Below are 14,237 nucleotides of genomic sequence, written 5' to 3'. Positions count from 1 at the left end.
TTTAGTTTTTTTGTAGTTTTTGCCTTTTTTTAGTTTTTTCAGTTTTTTTTTTAATTTTTTATTGGTTTTTACCTTTATTTTAGCTTATTTTTCAGTTTTTTCCTTTTTTTTAGTTTTTTTTAGTTTTTAGTTTTTTTAGTTTTTTACCTTTTTTTAGTTTTTTTTAGTTTTTTAGTTTTTTAGCTTTTTTATTTTTTTTATTAGTTTTTAGTTTTTTTTTGTAGTTTTTGCCTTTTTTTAGTTTTTTTAGTTTTTTAGCTTTTTTATTAGTTTTTAGTGTTTTTTTTGTAGTTTTTGCCTTTTTTTAGTTTTTTTCTTTTTAGTTTTTTTGTAGTTTTTACCTTCTTTTTAGTTTTGTTAGTTTTTTTTTTACTTATGTCCTGGTCGTCATTTATACTCCCTGTGTCCCGGTGCTTTGTTGATTGCTAATCGAACATTCCTTTTGTCCTGGTCGCTTTCTCTTTGAGTGTCGTCATTTATTTTTTTCTTTTTTAGTTCTTTTAGTTTTAACCTTTTTTAGTTTTTTTTAGTTTTTTAGATGAAAATTTTTTTTAGTTTTTTCCTTTTTTTCTTTTTAGTTTTTTATTGGTTTTTACCTTTATTTTAGCTTATTTTTCAGTTTTTTCCTTTTTTTAGTTTTTTTTTTATTTTTTATTTTTTTTAGTTTTTTACCTTTTTTTATTTTTTTTAGTTTTTTAGCTTTTTTACTTTTTTTTATTAGTTTTTAGTTTTTTTTTTGTAGTTTTTGCCTTTTTTTAGTTTTTTCAGTTTTTTTTTTAGTTTTTTATTGGTTTTTACCTTTTTTTAGCTTATTTTTCAGTTTTTTTTTTTTTTTAGTTTTTTTTAGTTTTTAGTTTTTTTTAGTTTTTTACCTTTTTTTAGTTTTTTTAGCTTTTTTATTTTTTTTATTTTTTTTATTAGTTTTTAGTTTTTTTTGTAGTTTTTGCCTTTTTTTAGTTTTTTTAGTTTTTTAGCTTTTTTTATTAGTTTTTAGTTTTTTTTGTAGTTTTTGCCTTTTTTTAGTTTTTTTTAGTTTTTTAGCTTTTTTATTTTTTTTATTAGTTTTTAGTTTTTTTTGTAGTTTTTGCCTTTTTTTAGTTTTTTCAGTTTTCAGTTTTGTCACCTGATCCAGTTTTTTCAGGTGACGTCACCTGATCCATCCACAGATCCACACAAAGACAACTTATTTTTATATATATAGATTAAATGAAAAAAGTAAAAACATTTCTTATGTATTCTGTTTTCAGTAAAGTGCAAATTTTGTTCTGGTCTTGAGAAGGCATGGAGATTGTCAATTCTACTCGTGATTCTCGTGAATTCTACTCGATGAGAAGCTAATACAGTGGTCATGTCAGCTACCCCGAACAAGTCTGTTGTGTTAGGCTTTTTTTTTCTAGATGATAGTGTTAATATCAGTGCAACCCTTATGGCATGTCAAAGGACTGATAAAAGAAAGATACTCGTGGTTCATTTTCCTTGTGACGTTCGATTGTAAAAACAAGTCAACCTCATGTTAAAAAGAGGACATTTGGGACTTCAGTCACTTGAAGTTCTTTCAAGGTTTGGGCGTGCTTCCTCACACGTTCTCCATGCGTATACAGCTTTTGTCCATCCATCCTTAGGGTATTGTTGCACATTATGGCACTTTGGTGTGACATCCTCAGAATATGACTCATTGGAGAAGATTCAGTTTAGAACCTTAGTGATAGCATCTAGGGAGCCTAAGATTTTTTTTTTACCTGGAATTCTCGGACACTGTAAGATTTAAAACTTGTTTGACTGCTGTCAGGATTTCTGCAAAAGCTCTGGATTATCCCTGTTGAATCACTGTTTTCACTTAAATATCCGACCCCCCTTTTATCGTTTCCTCGAGCCTAAACTCACATGCCAGCTGGCACCACCTATTTTATGACTAAAGCCGTTTGGCTTGCAACTTACAAGATATGAACACAGTTTTACTCCCACTTTTATAGTATTCTGTGATTCTACGTATATATTTATGTCATTCAGTTTTTTAACATGTGTGAATTTATCATTGTATTCACTGTGTAGATTTTTACTTATTTTCCTTTATTTGTCTTTTTGTTCTTTGCTCGTTTTAGCTTTCTGACAAAGAAAAAACACTTCGGTTGTGTTGTTAGTTTTTTTTCTTAAATACAAATAATTTGGTTTGTTCTTAAGAAATAGCTTAGATACATCTAAGCTATTATATTGTAACCTCTTGAATGTGACTGTCCAGTTTGGTATCCAGGGCTGACGAAAGGTCCATCAGATAGACTGGGGATGGTACAAAAAGAGCTGTAAAATCATGCTTGGACATAACTACTCAACATGTGATGATGCACTGAAACAACTTAGCTTGAATTCACTTGGTGGTCGTTGACGTGAGTTGACATACCGGTTTGAACTAAATTGTTGGAACTCTCCAACTCATCATGGTTTATTACCCGACCTTAAGAGCACCCTACTGAAGGACTAGACACGAGACTCAGACAAAAAAAAATGTGTACAATTAATGACTTACCCAGCCTCTAGTACCGAAATATATCGTAAATCATTTGTCCCTTATTTCACTCGGCATTTTAATAATATCATGGTAGGAAGTATTTAATTTTTGATGTAGTTTACTTCAGGGATTTGCCTGTGAGTGTTTTTGAACTTATTTGTATGTTGGGCATTGTTCACTTTACTGTGTACATGACGTATCTTTTACAAAGTATTTTATATCCATTTATATCTTTAGTTGATGCAATCTGTATAATGCATGGTCACTATCATAATCACAAATCGTGTGACATGAATCTTGACATATATAAATCCTATTTATGACTCGTTTTATTCTCTTGACCTTGAAACAGCACCAGGGTTGCCACCCCTAGTGATTTATCACTATTTCTAGTGATTTTTTATATTGCCTGAACCAAAAAATCACTAAATCAGGGCATAAATCACTAGATTATTGGAGAAAATCACTAACTCAACCAAAAAAACACTCAAATCCAGTGTTTTTTTTTTCTCACAGGGTGTAAACCCTAGGCAGCACTTGCTAATTTAAATTTTTGATGTTGCTTTTTCTTTATCCTTGTTTTGTTTTATCTATTTTAAAATTTACACGCTCATGTCAACTTCAGTTATTATAGTGAATAATTATATTCTATCTACGTCAGGTTTAAATCCTTTATAATTTAAACTTCTAATTTCGATAAATTCAAACTAAACCTGTCTGGAATTTTTCTAAGTCTGCTGGGCCATTCTGCAGTAAGCGTCCTAGTATTTTATAATTCCTGTTAAACCTATATAAAGCACCAGAAACTCCTCTCTTGTCAGTTTTTAAGAAAAATAAAGAATAATTAATAAATAAAGAATAATGCCAAAATGAAGAATAAGCAATAAATGCAGTAAAACAAGTGTCGACATGGATACTTTGTCTGAAGAACTAATCAGCCTCTGTATTGAGCAGCAACCAGATAGGCTGACCTCTTTGCAAGACGGTTTTTTACCAAACATGCTATTTTAAACTGCAACCTAGGCAACCTTTTCTCAGTGCTATTATTTTTTCATCTGAGCAGAATGTTTTAAAACGTGATATTTATGAGTAATTACTTAGTCTAAATCAAATCACTGCTTTTGATAAGAATACCCAGTAATCTGAACTTGTAATGCAAAAAATTGTCAAATCTGGCCTTTGATTTTAGAGAAGAGGTTACTGGGAGAAGCTGTTACTGAATTTTGTACAGTTCCATGATTTCTTGGTCTTGTTATTCAGTTCTTTCGCATGAATTCCATAGAAAGATACCATTTTCGTAAAGAGGAAAAGAGTTTTTTTTTGCAAAAATGAAGCTTAAAACATGGAGACAAGAAGTATTGGGGACTGGAGAATGTTAAGGTTTTGCCATGGAGGCTGCCCATCCCTAATTTTTCTTGAATTAACCTTATGTAGATAGAAGCATTGTTGACCATGTGATTCCGATGGTGAATTCTCATTTCGATCTGTGATCATTTTTGAAGACTAATGTAGATTTGACAGAAAAAATATGTTTTTTTTATAGTTAAGACAAATTTCTTAAAGGCGTGTGGGTATGGTAGGAATAAGCTAGATGTTTAGGAACGGATACTAGTTGCGCTCTTTTCCAGTGGGTATTAACAAAAGCTTTATTTTTGTAGAAGAAGCATACTTAACTTTATAAAACATTTAACCATTTGTTAATTCGCTCTGCTATTTAGGGTGACAATGTTTGATCCTCCAAAACTAACTTTTAAATTCCTCTTTTAAGTGCTATTTTACAAACAAGCATTATGCTCTTAATTTTTCATAAGTATTTTTCCTAAATGTATCAAAAATGTCTAAATGTCTCATTTACAAGTTCTTAAAAAGTTTACCAAATGTCCAAAGATGAATAGACAAAGCAACAAAATTCCATAGTATATAGTATAAAGACTTTTGGTGACGTTTACGGCGGAATAAGACCTTGTGTATATTTAAAGATGTTTTTTTTTACGAGATTTTCCTTAATTAGTGGATTAAAACGAAAAACTAAATTAAAAAAAGCGAATTGAATTATAATAAAGTTGGTCGAAGTTAATAAAAACTTGAGAGCCATGGTTAATTGGAGTAAAGCCAAGACAGATAGTCTCAGTGAGAGGAATAGCTTCAGTGAGAGATAGATAGGGTATTATCAATTCTAGGGCAGAACTCCACAGGACTTGCATGTAATTGCACAACTGAGATTTAGCAAAATAAAGAAAAACTCAAAAATTATTACTGAAAACAATTGACGATGGAAAAATTATGGTTGTATTTTCAAATTTGAAATAAAATTTATAGTAGGTGGTGCACAATGAAACTTCATTGAGTCAAAAACTATTCATTAGTTTTATTTGTTGTTTTTTAGGGCTTTGATCTTTTTTTAAATTTGTCAGCTATGTTTATTTTATATAAGTATTTTTACCAGATGGATGAAAACATGTCAAAAACCCTCCCAGATGAAATATTGGAGATAATTTTTCGTAGCCTTGCACCATATTCAGATTTAAGGAGCTGCAGTCTAGTATGCAAACAATGGAACAGGGTTGCTAAAAGTAAGTTTATTTCAGAATATTTACAGCCATTTTCTCTTTTTCTTGGTCAGATGCCCCCAAAAAAGCCAAAATCTTGGTTTGGCACCATTTACTTCTTTCCAAACAAGGAATAAATAATAAAGGTAACTAGTGTAATTAAGATGGTCATGATAAAAAGTAAGATGTTGACGAAATTTCAGAACAAGTTCATTTTCAAAATAGTCTGAGATGTACAGACCAAACTGGTAGGACCTTTTCTGATGGACCCGCAAATAATAAGGTTGCAGCTGGAAGTTATGTTTCAGAGTAAATTGTCCTTGTGTCTTTATTCGGTTTAATCCCTTTCAATTGTATGGATTTTAATTCTTTCCGGCATTTTTGACTACAGTTTTTGACATTTTGTTGTGTTTTTCATCGACCAGCTCTAATATTTTTGTTTGTTTTTTCTTTTTTGCTGTGTTTATTTTCTCTGAAGTACGAATTAGACTCGTCTGGGCTTTTACAAACGGGTATTACTGGGTATTTTACAGAAATTGTACAACTACCAACAAATTACTGCCGCTTCAAGCCGTCCGAGACCAACACAGCTTCTCACTCTCCTCCTCCATCCCAATCTGTACAAATTCTCTCTCTTTACATTCTCCCAGGAAGTTCCCATTTCCCTTAAATCTTTCTTTATGGCATCCTCCTACCCAAACCGTGCACTACCTGCTTTTTGTCTAGCCCTAGACGGTTGCCCGAAAAGGACTATCTTCGGCAATCTGTCATCTTTCATCCACAGAACATTCCCTAGCCATCTCAACCGTTCCCTCGTTATAGCCCTAGAAAGTGGGATTGAACAAAACTGTTCGTACAGCCGACTGTTTGAAATACGGGCAGTCAGTTTGGTACCCAGAACAATCTGTTGGCATTTTCTCTGGAAAACATCTAGCAAATCTTCATCCGCTATTACGAGCGCCCATGTTTCTGAAGTATATTTGAACCCTGTCATCACTGTAGCTTCCAATATTCTAATCTTGGTTTGCGATTATCCTTCCATTCTTGCAAACTTATCTCGTATCTTATCTTATATGGTAAAGTTATACTGGTGCTTAACTGAATGGAAATTATTCTTTGTATGAGGGGGCTGCCCCTTTTCCCTTAAACCCTGGCACTTCTTATGAGAGTTCGCTCTTTTCCCCCAAAGCTTTAAGGGCGACTGTTCGAACAAGGACAATTGGGATGGGATGAAAAATATTTTTTGTAGTGCCACAAGAATCAAAGAGCTTGCTGCTACACATTTCCTTTGAAAGATAAGAGTTTCTTTTGTGATATTGTAAAAGGCAAATAAAACACTGGCAACTACCCATTAACCCCATTTGCTACACTCATAAATTGTTTTAGTAAATCAGTATACATCTTAAGCGTAAAGAGGGGGGATAAGGGGGAAGAGGCAGTCCACCTCATATGAGATAATTTCTATTCAGTTCAGCGCTATTTAAACCTTACTGTAAAGAGTGGGACTTTGTGGGGGTGGCATCCCACCCTCATATGCAGTACCATTTTTGTCCATTTTGTTTCAGTGTTGCTGTTTTCTTTCACTGGAAAAAAACTTTTTTTCATTTAATTTCTATTTGTTTTTAATATAATGTGTGGTATAATATAATTATTAGGGGCATTTTCACCCCAATCGCCCCTTGCCTTTACTGTAAAGTTTAACTTTGGCATAACAATGCTTCGAAAACACAAATTACCCCAGAAAAGATGCCTCCTCCAAGATTTCTTAAGAGGGCCTCGAAATGTAAAAATGATTTTTGAGGAAGGATGTGAATAATTCTGTTCTATGCCAAGTTCAGATGCATAGGATTATGGCAAAATTCTTCAAGGACTTTGTTGCTATTTCCGACTTGAAAAAATTTCATATGATATCTTGAAAAATTTTAGGTTGAAAACATCAACGAAATACTAAAAGAACTTTGTCAAACTCCTAGGCGTCGGAGCTTAAAATTAGAGGCAAAATAAGAAAAAATTAAGATAAAATTAAAATTTCATAAACTTTTGAAGAATTCTGGTCATGGGGAATACTTCTCTCCACTCTTCTACGTTGGTCCAGGGAAGAATATGATTTGATATTTTTACAAGAAAAAAAGAAAAAAGCACCAGGATACTGTCATGAGAAGTCTTCCAACCACTTTTACAGTATCATGTAAAAGTAATTTCAACTTCACGCTACAGTATGTCAACAATAATAGTGGACCCATCCTCCACGTATTCATGCTTAGTCCTCATTTATGATTCCAACTGAGAGGATATTGAAGGATGAATTCCTTCTGTACATTAAATATAAAAAAAACAAGTTTTTTCTACTGAAAGTAAGGCGCAACATTAAAACTTAAAACAAACAGAAATTACTTTGTATATGAAAGGGGATTGCCCTCTCCTCAACAACGCTCTTTACGCTAATGCTCTTTAGTATTTTTCAAAAAAGCTTCATATTGTTCTAATTAAACTAGCCTTGTGTTTCAGGGGTCGTTCTTAAGGAATTGGGACAAAATTCAAACTTAAGCATAAAGAGTGAGGTGTTGAAGAGGGGGATAATACCCTTTACGTAATCATTTCTGTTCGTTTTAAGTTTTAATGTTGCTCCTTACTTTCAGTCTAATAGCCCTATTTAAAAAAAAATTAGTTTCTGATCGTTTTGTAAATAATGCCAAGAAATCTGGCCCTAGCTCCATGAAAAAATCCCCCCCCCCCATAGAAATATTGTCTAGACAATTCAATCTCTGTGAAAATTTATCTCGGAAAATTACTCTTAACAACTCCACGCGTAAAAAATATTTTAAAATAAAAGAATTAAATGAAAAGAATTTTGTATAGGAATTCTGGCAAATTCCCCCCAGTGTATAATTTCCCCTGACAAGTTCACTCCTCGGAAACTTCCCTCCCCACGGGAAATTCCTCCATGGAAAAACCCCAGCAGAAAATTCACCCTCATCCAAAAATATATAAGTACTTCGAAAAACAATTACTATGCGTAAAGAACTGGTTAATTTTATAAATAAGAACCTCTCCCCTGGGGTGGTTGGGGGAGGGGCCATGTTATATCCAAAGACATAGTTATTGGACCTTTCAGCAATGATGAACGAAATGGCTATCTCGAAATTTTGATCGGACTGTTTTGCGAAAGGGGGGAGGGGGCATAGTTGCCCTCCAATCTTTCAGGTCCCTTAAAAGGGCAGTAAAACTTTTAATTTGCTTTTGAATGAGCCCTCTCACGATATTATGGGACTGCTGGGTCGATACGATCATCCCTGAAAAAAAAAGAATAAATAAACACGCATCCGTGATCTTTCTTTTAGCAATAAAAAGAAAGAAATGCAAAGTTCCAAGTTTTTTTTTAAATAGGAGCTGAAATCCTTTACAATAGAGTTTATCGTTACGCTGAATCTGATGGTGTGATTTTCATTAAGATTGTATGACTTTTAGGGGGTGTTTCTCCCTTTTTTCGAAAATCAGGTAAATTTTCTCAGGCTCATTTGTGCCTAAAAGACAGCGATGGCCATAAAAGAACCAAAAGAATTTACTTAGGTAGTACTTGTAACAAATATAATAACGCATGACAGCACATATGGCTGCACAAAGAAAAGACACAATGCATAATTATAGCACATTTCTGTTTCAGGTACTTATAGATATGGGATTGATAAGCTATACTCTGGCCTAAGAGGATCAGCTTTGTTGCAATGCACAACACAAATACACGACATTGCTCCATCAAGGCGTTCACATGTTGCTACTTGTGTCGTTGGTAAGCCAAATTTAGTGTTAATTTTTTCAGTTCAGCTTTTAATAGGAATATGTGCTAGAATATCATATTATCAGAGTCAGCACCCTAGTATTGACTTAGTAAAGAGCAAAATGCATCCCATGTATTGTTTTTCTGTATTATTACTTATGCTGGTGAACTTTTATGGAAGGGATAGGGTGGTTGTAGAAAATTTAGAGGAGACTCCGTTTGATTAGAAATTCTAAGCACCGTGGAAAGTAATTAAAAGATATTTAGCTTCCATCCCCTTAGGCTACGTCTTTTTGTGTAGGATATCCTTGGAACCCCTCCTCGCCACGGCGTCGATATATGGAGTAAAGAGACCACATATGTATTTGTTTTAGGAGAGGATTTTTGGGTGGGTCCCAAAATTGTGCCTAAAATACTTTTCTCTATAATCAGCTAAAAACTTACTGCTATAAGTGCTTGGGACAAAGATAACCTAATTTACAATAAAAGATTAATATGGGGTACGCCCCTAAGCCAATAAGAGACCCCTAAAATGGCCAGAAATATTCTTAAGATCAAGTTGAGACGATTACCTTTTATCCTATGGCGAATGAGAATCCAATTAGCAAGAAAAAATTGAAAAAAAATTTTGGTCCCTCCAACAATCGGCCCAAAAAAGGGACAGAAAAGTTTTTTTTATCAGAGCCAAGGAAACAGGGAATCTAATGAATAATAAAAAAAAAATTATTGCTCTGCTGGAAATAGGGCCAGAAAAAAAGCAAAACAATATTTTTTTGAAGACCTTGAAATTTAGAGTCGTTCGCCTATGGATCAATGAAAACCTTGACTTGAAACATTTTTTTAAGTCTTTGGCAAGGGTCCTAATTCATGTTAATTAGGGGACGCAATCTCTTTTTATCCGAGCCAAGGAAACAGGGAATCTAATGAATAATAAAAAAAAAAATATTGGTCTGCTGAAAATAGGGCCAGAAAAAAAAAAGCAAAACAATATTTTTTTGAAGATCTTGAAATTTAGAGTCGTTCGTCTATGGATCAATGAAAACCTTGGCTTGAAACATTTTCTTAAGTCTTTGGCAAGGGTCCCAATTCATGTTAATTAGGGGACGCAATCTTTTTTTATTTAATTTTTATAAAGAAGATATGCAAAACAGTATTTTTTTAAAAATCAAGGGGGAGAAGATCCTTTTTCGATGATTTTTAAGGAAGAAAAAGAAAACTGTTTTCAAAACCTAGGGGGGGGGTTTAAATGAACAGAAATTACGACCAACAGGAATATGAATACCCCCTCCCAAACCTTCTAAAGCCAATAGCGTCGTTTGCGCTTTCCTGAAAACGATTTGCACTTCCAGCAGTGGGTTTTTTATGTATCGTCACATAAAAAAATAAACAAAAACAGTACACACACACAAAAATAATATCACAAGTTTAATAAAGGTTTGCAAATAAGAGTGGTGCTACTCCACATCCCTCTCAAACCCTTTTAAACGGTTCGAGTGTTATTTGCCCTTTATTAAACGATTTGTATTTTGGTCAGTCTAATTTTTAGCTGTCAAAAAGCCAGAAAAAAACCCCAACATAGTCACCAAAATGAATGGAAAGAACTAATGAAATTAGACGAATTGTTTAGCATACAAAGATAAAATTCATAAAAGTCGTTGTCGTTTTAGTTTTTTAATGTTATGATTGTGAAAAAGGGAATTTTTAAATTATATTCTATTTTCAATAAAGTACAAATATTGGTCCTTTTTCCGACACACCAAAGGAAAAAATGTTCATGCACCCCTATCCCTTTCCCAAACGTAATATTTTGAGTTCCCTTGTTCTCCCTAAATATTCACTGAAAGCACTGACTCGATCAGCCTAATCGCTCCTGAGATGTTAAAAGTATGTTATTCTGATAGTCTGGGTATCTAATATAAACTGTTTTTTTTTTATTATTATTTATCTCACTACCTTACTGTAAATAGATTAACTTTATTTCTGCTCGGCCTCCCAACACCTCTCGAGAATTTCAACAATCTCGCTTGTGGTTTCTGAAATAATGCAGCATTTTTATAACCTGGGTGCACATCGTTTCTTTCGTTCTGCATCGCTACTTCATGGAAATAGATTCTATTATAACAGGGACTCATAGTGCCGTGAGTTTGAATTGATTGGAGACCAGAATTTTTTGACGCTTCCCTTCAACCTTTTCCCTCAAATCAAGATAAAAGGTTCTTTTCCGTCATTCCCAATGGTGCCTGATAATTTCAACTTGATCCTTAAAGTCGTTCCCATGACGTCCCCTTAACAGAAAGAGGTTATAGGCACCACAGAGTATTATGGTGTAAAAAATTTAAGTGGGTCGGAGAAAGAAACTTCTAAGATCTCTCCCATTTTTAGAGGTAGAACTCTTTTTGGTTCCCACTTTTGTGGTAGAAGATAAAACCTTGATTCATGGTGGCAAAATGGTATTTTACCGAATTGTATATTAAAGGAATAGACTTGTTTTTCTTGGGTTGTTAAACAGATAAATGGCTAAACCTATTGTCAAAATGAGTCTATGCATTAAAAGACTATGTTTCTACTGTATCTGAAACCTAACACCCTTTGAAAGCTAGAAAGAATTTGAAGAGAAAAGATAAGAAGTGCTTAGTCAAAGTGAGTACCTATGAAATGCCTTCCATGAGGTGTGGCCGGGGGAAAAGTTTATTGGCTGTTCCCTTGCCCGTTTTGAAGCGAATCAATATTTTTTTTTCTATTGCTCCTTCTGCATTGGGGTCCCCCTAACCTAAAAACTAAGCGATATAAGTTTTGAGCCGATCCAGTAAAATGTGTTAGTCCTTTTTCCTGGAGGGGCCCTGTCCTGGAATATTTCTTTGTACATCAGGTTCCTTTTTCCCTAAGGGCTTACGGCTGTAAGCTCCAAACTGATCAGAACAAAAAGCTTTTTGACCCATTTCCTGGCCCTACCCTCCTACCTGCAATAAAAATTGTTTGATGATTTTGACCCTCAGAACGATCCCCTTAAATGCCGTTCTAGTCGCACACCCAACATCGAACAAGCATGTAAATACTGTGTGAAAACAATTGTAAATTTGCACTATCTACAGCCCTTGCCTCAGGGTTTATGATGGTCATCCAAGAAGCCATATTATTGGATTTTTATACTATTTTGAAAAAACGGCAAACTCTAGTTGCTGATCGGATGTCTACGGGGCTAGAAGGGACAGCAAAAAAAAAGACACGGAAGGGAGACTGGTTGTCCTCCTGTGATTTTTAACTCTTAAAACGACGCTTGAACTTTCAATTTCCAGACGAATGAATCTCCTTCATAATTCTCCGACCACTCCTTTGATACGAAATCAGCAAGAAAAAAAATCACACGTACAAAAAAAAATTGGCAATGCACTGAAGACTGATGGCTCTTTACTTAGGCATTGTTACTGTTTGCATCTTACTAGATTATTATTAAACTTACCGTTAAGGTGAAATGATTACTAAGCTGATTCATTTCTAATCCCGGCATTTCTCACTCCACCACAGTCCTCAACCGCAATGTACGACCAAAATTAACCTTCGATAAAAAATTCTCTTTTGTAGCTCAAAATCTCTAAGTTTACCTCTTTCGTTTATATTTTACGATAAGCGCGGCAGCTTTAAGGTTCAATATTTAAAAAGAGGTACAAGAGATATGGTACATTTTGCTTTCGTCAAAGTCTTGAATGTTTTTACACAAGACCAAGAACGGTTGCAGGAAGAGGGAGGTGACTCTGGCTTACTTTCGAATTATTGATGTTTTACTGATTTTCTAGTAGTTTTAAATGCTTTACCTGTGCTTCACGTTCTGTTTGTGTACGTTCAAGTTTTCTATCCTCTTTAAATAAATCCCTGTTTTTGTGCCTCCTTAGGACATTTAGTTTTAATTCAGAATATTATTTTAAAGGTGACTACTTGTATGCATTTGGTGGTTCGTTTGTGGACGATTACAGAGACTATCGTGCTGCTTTCAATGACCTATGGAAGATGAACCTAAGCTCTAGAAAGTGGGAAAGGATTATACCAACAGGTAAAATGCCATGCAATTAACTGTCTTAACGGTAGTCATAATCTTACTACACGGAAGAAAAGAGCCAAAATTTTTTAATTTGGTGGGGGGATACTGGTGAATCACCTAGTTCCTATTCCATCTTGAAAACATGATACCGTCTCTGATGTCCCTTTTTATTATTTCTGTACTGGATGATCTTCTCGGAATCCTTGCACTATGACTTTTGTTTTGAATTGTTTTAGCTTAAAGATGAGACCAATCCTCTCGTATCAATTTAGGCTATAATAATTTGATGATTACAAATAAAAGAAGAAAAAAATTTGAGACTGTACTCAGTATCAAAGCATATCGAACTTGCTTTTCTTGGTTAGTGACAAGACTGGAGCTATCTGTTGGGATAAGACTGTAGTTTTTGTGTTATGTTTTGGGTGCTAAACATAGAACAAATGCGAAGATAAAAGAGACATTTGAGGCTCGACAGCCTACTCTTAACCTTGGATAGTTTCTGTACGTTCTAGGTTTATATTTCGCTGGTTATTTTTGTCGAAAAGCTGGTGATTTTTGAATGTGATTTATGTTCATTTTTTTTTCTCTATTTATGTGTATTGTTTTGGGACAACTAAACAATGAGTAAACAAACAAAGAATGTAGATAAATATATTCAAAGAATAGCTAATTATTTGTCTTGCATAATATCGAATCGTAAGATGAAAGTGGAAAAGCTATCGTAACCCGAATTTGATTGTATAAAACCTCCTCATTAGAATGAATGATTTGTTGGTAATTTCGACATTAAATGCAAATTATAGTTTTGTTCTTTAGCTGTAAAAGGTTTTATTTCAATCTCCTATTCCTGGTGGAGAAAAAGAATTGAAATAGATGGGGACATTAACTGACATCTCGTGGAAAAATTTATTTTTTCTACTTGTCTGCTTGGGGCATGGATGCCCGCATGCAAATTATCTCAGTCTTTACAGTGGTAAAACTTATATTGCTGTCGGAACGCCCATATAGTTGTAAACTTTATAAGTGGCCGCTAAAAAATTTCTTTTGCCCCTGATTCTTCTTGCAAAGGCAAGGTTGAAGGTTATACTTTAGATCTTTTTTATGCTACAAAGACAAGAGACCCAGTAGCGGTTTGACGCCTCATAATCTGGAGGGGGTATATCTTCTATATAATATGAAAGAAATTAGTTTCAGATGTCAGAAAAACTAAGTGGCAGGTGCCTTCTCCCCGGGCCCGGGCCTAAAACCGCTGCTGCGGAGACAACACTGAAGATCCAGCCTTAAGCGTTGATACATGCATTGACGGATAGAAGGGAAAATTGGAAGCAAGTCATGAGGCACACAAATTATATGAATGACAGACAGCGT

General features: G+C 34.2%; 1 protein-coding gene across 1 annotated transcript in view; it reads left to right on the top strand.

Annotated features, from left to right (window-relative positions):
- LOC136031156 (F-box only protein 42-like) overlaps positions 1-14,237 on the top strand; it is a gene marked incomplete at its 3' end in the record, with an annotated part of 84,575 nt that overhangs the window by 14,578 nt on the left and 55,760 nt on the right. The window contains 3 exon segments of the mRNA XM_065710488.1: positions 4,953-5,079; positions 8,720-8,845; positions 12,759-12,881. Coding sequence (XP_065566560.1) covers positions 4,953-5,079; positions 8,720-8,845; positions 12,759-12,881 — 376 coding nt within the window.

Source organism: Artemia franciscana, chromosome 9, assembly GCF_032884065.1.
Source record: "Artemia franciscana chromosome 9, ASM3288406v1, whole genome shotgun sequence".
Lineage (NCBI taxonomy): Eukaryota > Metazoa > Arthropoda > Branchiopoda > Anostraca > Artemiidae > Artemia > Artemia franciscana.
The sequence above is the reverse complement of the archived record's forward strand: the minus strand, read 5'-3'. Positions and strand labels throughout refer to the sequence as shown.